Raw genomic sequence first — 7,470 nt, forward strand, 5'->3', positions numbered from 1 at the left:
TATTGCGAAATTATGATCAAGTATTTCCTATTCAGTTTTGGAGACTATCTCTCTACTTTAAGTTTGTTCTTTTCTTTCTTTCTTTCTTTTTTAATTTGAAAGACCCATTTCTTTTGCACACAATGTGAAATTTTTTGTAGAATTTACAACAGATCTTGATTTGTGTTCTTACACATGAATTTGGTAATTGCCATAAGTGGGGAATTAATTTTTAAAAGATCTATGATAATCATCAGGAAAGTCAAATTAAAAATGACTCAAAGAGCAATTCTTCAGTCTTTATGTCATTTCCCCACCCTTTATTAAGAGAGAAATGGGCTTAACCATGCTGCTATCCAATTGGCAAAACAATTTCTGGACCTGTCACTTTTTTGGGGGGGATTTAATTTTGTTCGAATTGTTCAAAATGTTAAATATTAAAACAAATGCCAGTTTTTGGAAAGTCAGCCCCCCAATCTGATACGCCAAGGAAAAAAGCTTGTATACCAGCTTATATGATGTCCAAAAGGAAGCTCATTTTCAGATCCCTGTCAAAATGCATAAAGTGTAGAGATTTCCTCTCTGTTCTATGCTGATTAAATATATCACATTTCATGAATACACCCTATCTTTAATGCTTTCTCAGATCATATGAATATATGGTTTGAAAACCCATTTACTCAACATTTAACCAAATAGAATTATATCTTCTCTAAACCAAATCACTGGTGGCAATGGCATGATGCCATTAAAAAAACTATAATATTTTAACTTTGACTACCAGTTATTAATGCAAATTGATTTGGGCAACATTCTTGAGTTAAAGGGGTAAAGGTGTCAGTACAATTTAACATATTTATAGGGGCATTATCTTAGTTTTTCCTCATTAGAGGAAAAAATGGTAAGTGCTTTTTAATCTACCTTGTTTCTCCTCACTTCTTTACAAAGAAGACAGATTTCTCTTGGTCTACAGATAATAATTTTCAAAATAAAATCCTATTTTCTGGTTAGTCAGGATGCAGGGAGAAACACTGAAGTTGCCTGTTCAAGGTAATACTTGGTCTGTAGCATTTGAATAGTCTATTCAATAGACAGTATAAGAATGGCTAGATGTTTCCTTTGACTGACAATCCAGCCTTCAGACAGCTATCATGTTTTAGGCAGATTCTTAGTCACATTAACATCATGTGACACATGGATCACCCTGGTTTGTGTTGGCATCTGAGAAGAACTTATCCAGAGAGCTTTTGAACATCTGAATTCTGGATCTAAGCTATGAGATAAATATTACCCCATGAGTATACTATATAACAATTATATACTTTTTCATTTTCCATTAACCCATGTGTAGCAACCGATGGGAGTAAAATCAAGTTGTCATTAAGTGGATTATTTTCATTCTTACCACCTACCTTGTGTTTTTCAGGTACAACTAGTAGCCTATCACCTTCAGGAGAAACCAAGGGCTTTGTTACAGTAAACTGGTCCAGTGTGATATCACAAGTATAAAAATATTCCATTCTGTATCAAAACTAGGCACATGCCTTTATTTAAAGTAACAGGAGTTAACAGAGGTGAACAGTTTTGCCTTGGGTCTTGTTTCTTGACATCCTACATGAGACAAGCACATCTTTCAATGTATCTCCGCCCACAACTCTGGGGATCTAGTTCCAGGATTATCTGTATGTAAAGGAAGGTGAAATCACACTTGAATTTATAGTGGTGAGTAACTAAAAGCACAACCTCTCATTCATATTGCTTTAAAACATATACAGCATATATGTTTCAAAAAATGGAAGAGTAAAGAATATACTGATTTCTTTGTGGTGTTGAACCAACAACATGGTATGATGCAAGGATTTAATAAATGATAATCATAGATACAAATTTTTCTGTAGAGTATATTTTAGACAAATGTGTCTTTTAATATGTAAATCCTACATTGTAGGTTGCTCCTTTTAATTTTTTCTTTTGTTTCTGCAGTGGTAGAAAATATTGAATAACCATCCATGAGCATGAGCCAAAGGTTCAGGTTCATTACTGAGATCCCCAGAATGCCAATATTTGCAAAGCAAACAATTAGTATCCCACTGTGTGAAGGGCTTTGACACATGCCTGCCTGCCTCTTGGTGGAGAGTCTCCATAAGAAGTCCTCCTGCTTCCATGGACCCTGCTTTGTCACAGGGGCAGCTACACTAAGCTGCCTTTTAACCTAGTAATTTACTGTGCCAGGTTGTCCTACTGGTTACTGACAATGACTCAGAAACAATAGTGTGAGTGGTAGACTTTCAAATCATTTTCATGTTGAACCTCCTGGTTCCAGTTACCTCCCCTTCCACAACAGCACCATTGTTTTTACGTGGCACATACTCAAGGTCAATGCTGTTTTTGTGCTTGCCTTTCCCTCGGCTCCATACAAAAAGGAGGAGAAAACAAAATAAAACCACTCCCAGGAATGTGAAACAGCCCATAGCTGTAGACACCAGTATTGTTTTAAGGTCCAGGGAAAAAGTATTGGCATTGGTGCCATTGGAAATGGTGTCATTGGAGTCGGTCATGTACATAGGGGTCCTGTTCGCATAAAGGAAGCGGTCTGAAGTGAATCCTTTCACAGTCAAGGAGGCTGTGAAGGTGTCATTCCCAGCAGCATTGCTAGCAATGCAAACATACATTCCACTGTCTTGATCCTGGGCAAAGCGGATTTCCAAGGTGCCATCACCCAACACAGTGGCTCTTCCATTGGACTTGGTCGAGATAAAACGCCTTCGAGGTGTCACCCAGGTGATCACAGGTTGAGGGTCTCCATCAGCATTACATTCTAGCTGGACTGTCTGCCCTTCTTCCACCAGCAGATGCTGTAACTTTTTTTCACGAATTTTGGGTTTTTTGCAGGTAAAATAGAAAGAAAGGGCAGTGCTGTGGAAATCCTTGAAGGACCGCTCACGAATGGTGTCTGGGCCAGCACACATGGGCTGCTGGCCACCAAACTGCAGCGTGGGATGCCGCTGCAGGATCCAGAGGAGTCGGCAGTCACAGGCCAGTGGGTTGTTATTAATGCTCAGGACCTCCAAAGCCCTAGGGGAGGAGAATGCATTCTCTTCCAAAGTTTCCAGTAGGTTCTGAGACACATTGAGCACACGAAGGAAGCGGAGCCCTTGGAAGGAGTGAGGCTCAATGGTACGGAGCTGGGCCCCCACTATATGAAGCTCCTGAAGGCGGATCAGGTCAGAGAACATCCCTGCTTCAATAGTGCTGATGGGATTGTAGGAGAGGTTAAGGTGGGTCAGATATATCAGGTGTTTGAAGGCAAGGAAGGGTACTGTGGACAGGTTGGTGTTGGTGATCGAGAGAGATGTGAGGTTGAGACCATAGAGGCTATTGGCAGGCATCATATCCAGTAAAGGCCAATAGTCAATCTCTAGGTATTTCAGGTGGAACAATCTTTTAAAGGCATACACAGGCATACTGTTGATATTGAGATGCTTCAGATGCAGGCTGATGAGGCTGCGAAGGTGGGAGAGAGCTTCTGTTGGTACTGCTGTTAGGTTGCATTTCTCCAGGGTGAGCTGCTCCAAGCTAAGCAGCCCACTGAAGGCTCTGTGTGATATATAAACCAAATCATTGTCCCCCACTTCTAGAGACTTCAGGTTATGTAGATCTTGGAACATGTAATCCAGTAAAATGACAATTTTATTCTCACTAATGTCAAGCTTGGTGAGGTTGGACAGTCCCGTGAATACCCCCAAAGGGACCAACTTTAAGCGATTGCCTTTTAGGCGGAGGGAACGCAGGTTAAAGAGATTGTTAAATGCTCCTGGCTCCACATTTGCAATGATGTTGTCACTCAAGTCTATCTCTTCTAGTAGAGGGTAGGATATGAATTCTTCAGGGTTGATGCTTTTCAGTCTGTTCTTGCTGAGGTCCAGGATTTTGGTCTCAATGGGAATGCCCTCTGGGATGGCAATCAGTCTCCTTCTGTGGCAGCTGACAGATTTGTTCTGGGCAGAACACTCACAGCGAGCAGGGCAGCCAATGGTGGACCCCATGAAGATTAACACCACAGTCAGACCCAGGAATGGCTGCCAACATGATATGGCCGTGTGAAGCATGACTCCACCTCTTAGTCTATACCTTGGTCAAGGGCCTGCAGGAGAAGGGTCAAGAGAGAGAAGAAGAAACATTGAGTCAGGACATGGAATGGTAAAGGGACATAAATAAGGCAGACATATAATGAAAGAATCCGTGATTTGGCATCACACAGATCTGAACTTAACTTTGAGAGCTTCAAGTATTAGCAACGTGATCTTGGATAAGTTACTTTACCTCCTTGCACTCCAGTTATCTTGGCTATAAAATGGAAATAATGAGAATGATAATAGAACCTCCCTAGAGTTACCACAAATACAGTATTTGACAATTATAAAAGAAACTAATACAGTGTATAGCACAGACTGTACTATGTGAGGCAAATATGTGAGGCAAAGCAACACATATTTTACAAAAGCCTCTAAGTTGAACTCAGATAAAACAGAGGTCAGTGACTAAGAGAAAAGTGATTCAGTTTGAATCAGTGGCTGCATCTCTAATGTCTGGAACATCATCCTATGTTCGAAATAAAGCTAATAGAAGCTCCATTCAACATCTGGCCCGTAGGTTCAAAGTACAAAACAAAGTTTATATTCAGAGTAAGAGCCTGAGATTTTTCCCGACATATATACTAAAAGAACTTTCAATTAGGAGGTATACCTTTCAGAATTCAGCAACTTTGATTTATGAAAAGATTTTCTATTTTGAGATAAACAAAAGGATCCTCAAACTCTATATTCTTTGTGTTTGCACAGAGATGGGGCAGAATCAAGGCATCAGAATAGCGTGATGATGAAAATTCTTTCTTAAGTTTTGAGGTTAAATATTGAAGAGTGGGAAAAATAATAATTTAACACAAATATTTTAAAATAACAAATGAGCTACCATTCTTTCATATTCAAATTAAAACCCTGTAAACTTGTTAACCAAAATCAAATAGGTATCAGGTGAGATCAGAAATGAGTATGTTCTAAATGTAGATACTTAAATAGACCTGAACATACTGCTCAGCTGAATGACAAGAGGTGCGTTGTTGGGCTGTGCTTCTCAACCTGAGACACCCAGGGGTGCACTTCATCCACAAACACCATATCTTATGCAAGGTAAGTTTAAGATAGTATTTTTAGATAAAACATATTTGATAAACTTCAATGTTTACTTCTGAATTGTAAAAGGACAATTAGTAAGAGTAGAATTCTCCAGTCACAGTTTCTACATGTATGTCTCTGTCTCTCTGTAGAGCTGTATTTATCTACATCAGAACAAATCATCCACAAAGAATGAAACAGAACTAGGATCAATCTTAATGGTGAATAACTAGGAAAAGTGCTTTCCAAAATGTAGAAGCAAAGCAAAGACACAGGAAGTGCTAGCAAAATCAATTATATAGGAACATAAAAGTTATAATTAATGTCTTTCTTGAAAGCTAACAGAAAGTCAACTGAAAAATTCTAACACAAAGGAGAATTAAGTAAATTAATATTATAAATATAATTATATATATAAAACACAGAAAATATTATTGAAAAAATGATTTCAGTCACAGCATCTTTGAAAATAAAATCAAGTTCTTTAGAATAAACTTAGTAAGAAATACACAGAACTCACTGGATGAAACTTTCTAAAAAGGAGATATAGTATATATTTCAATAGAAAGACTTGATATTACATAGATGATTCTTCCTCAATAAATACATATATTACAAAAATTATTTTGGACACAAAAAAATTCTAAAGTTCGTTCAGAAGACTATATATATGAGAATAATTAGAAATAAAAACAGTAGTGAAAACAGACTTACCTTACAAGATATTTAAACATAAGTTGTAAAACTGCAAATAATAAAGCAACTTGATACTGACACAAAAATATACAGTTATTAAAACTGAAGCATAAAGAATTATATCTAAATATATTTGAAAAGTCAGTATACATGAAAGGCTGCATTTTAATTCAGTGAGAAAAGTATAGATTATTGGCTAGAATGGGCTAGATATTTAGCAGGAAAAGTTGCACATAAACTTCACTAAAGTAAATTTCAACAAGGTAAATTAGAACATTAAAATGCAAAAAAAAATAATGTACTAAAAGAAATTTCAATAATGTTATTATAGAGTTGAAAACCATTTTCTATGACTAAAGCTAGAAATCATGAAAGAAAATAACCATCTGTTTAATTTTATGCACTAAAAAATAATAGTATAACAAGAATTAAACAATGCACACATAAAGGCAATTGCTAAATTATAGAATATATTTTAGACTCTTAATAGATGAGAGATTAAAATAGTACTAAACAAACAACTGTTATTTTTTTTTAAATTATTTTTCAAGTACAGTTTTCTGTCTATTACTCCCATCCCATTCAACCCCCCATCCTCCCCCCTCCCTCCCATTTCCACCCTTCTCAGTTGTTGTCCATGTATCCTTTATATAGGTTCCTCTAAATCCCTCCCTTATTTCCCCTGAAATTCCCTCCCCTCTCCCCTCTGGTCACTGTCAGCCTGTTCTCTATTTCAGTGTCTTTGGTTATATTTTGCTTGCTTGTTTGCTTTGTTGTTTAGCTTCCTGTTAGAGGTGAGATCATATGGTATTTGTCCTTCAACACCTGGCTTATTTCACTCAGCATAATGCTTTCCAGTTCCATCCATGTTGTTGCAAAAGGTAGGAGCTCCTTCTTTCTTTCTGCAGCATAAAATTCCATTGTGTATATGTACCATAGTTTTTTGATCCATTCATTTACTGACGGGCACCTAGGTTGCTTCCAACTCTTGGCTATTGTAAATTGTGCTGCTATGAACATTGGGGTGCATAGGTTCTTTGGGATTGGTGTTTTAGGGTTCTTAGGATACAATCCCAGCAGTGGAATTGCTGGGTCAAAAGGCAAGTCCAATTTTAGTTTTCTGAGAAAATTCCATACTGTTTTCCATAATGGTTGTACCAGTCTGCAATCCCACCAACAGTGGACCAGAGTCCCCTTTTCCCCACACCCTCTCCAACATTTGTTGTTTATTGCTTTGTTTATGATAGCCATTCTCACCGGTGTAAAGTGGTATCTCATTGTAGTTTTAATTTGCATCTCTCTGATAGCTAGTGATATTGAGCATCTTTTCATGTGTCTCTGGATCCTCTGTATGTCCTCCTTGCAGAAGTGTCTGTTCAAGTCCTTTCCCCATTTTTTAATTGGGTTAGTTGTCTTCTTAGAGTGAAGTCGTGTGAGTTCTTTGTATATTTTGGAGATTAAACCTTTGTCTGAGGTATCATTGGCAAATATGTTTTCCCATACAGTTGGTTGTCTTTTTATTTTAATGCTGTTTTCTTTAGCTGCGCAGAAGCTTTTTATTTTGATGAGATCCCATTTGTTTATTCTTTCCTTTATAGTCCTTGCTCTAGGGGACATATCA

General features: G+C 37.5%; 1 protein-coding gene across 1 annotated transcript; it reads right to left on the bottom strand.

The window, feature by feature from the left end:
• Nucleotides 1-1,508: 1,508 nt before the first annotated feature.
• Nucleotides 1,509-4,120, bottom strand: LINGO2 (leucine rich repeat and Ig domain containing 2). Its single transcript, XM_037060634.1, has one exon. The coding sequence runs from the start codon at nt 4,086-4,088 to the stop codon at nt 2,268-2,270; it is 1,821 nt and encodes a 606-aa protein (XP_036916529.1). The 5' UTR covers nt 4,089-4,120; the 3' UTR covers nt 1,509-2,267.
• Between the last annotated feature and the right edge of the window lie 3,350 nt (nt 4,121-7,470).

The sequence above is a fragment of the Sturnira hondurensis genome, unplaced genomic scaffold (assembly GCF_014824575.4).
Source record: "Sturnira hondurensis isolate 20B ecotype Veracruz unplaced genomic scaffold, ASM1482457v3 Scaffold0012012, whole genome shotgun sequence".
Classification (NCBI taxonomy): Eukaryota; Metazoa; Chordata; class Mammalia; order Chiroptera; family Phyllostomidae; genus Sturnira; species Sturnira hondurensis.

What these genes read in the sequence shown, in the direction of transcription:
- LINGO2 (XM_037060634.1), bottom strand. Translation starts at nt 4,088, where the DNA reads ATGCTTCACACGGCCATATCATGTTGGCAGCCATTCCTGGGTCTGACT.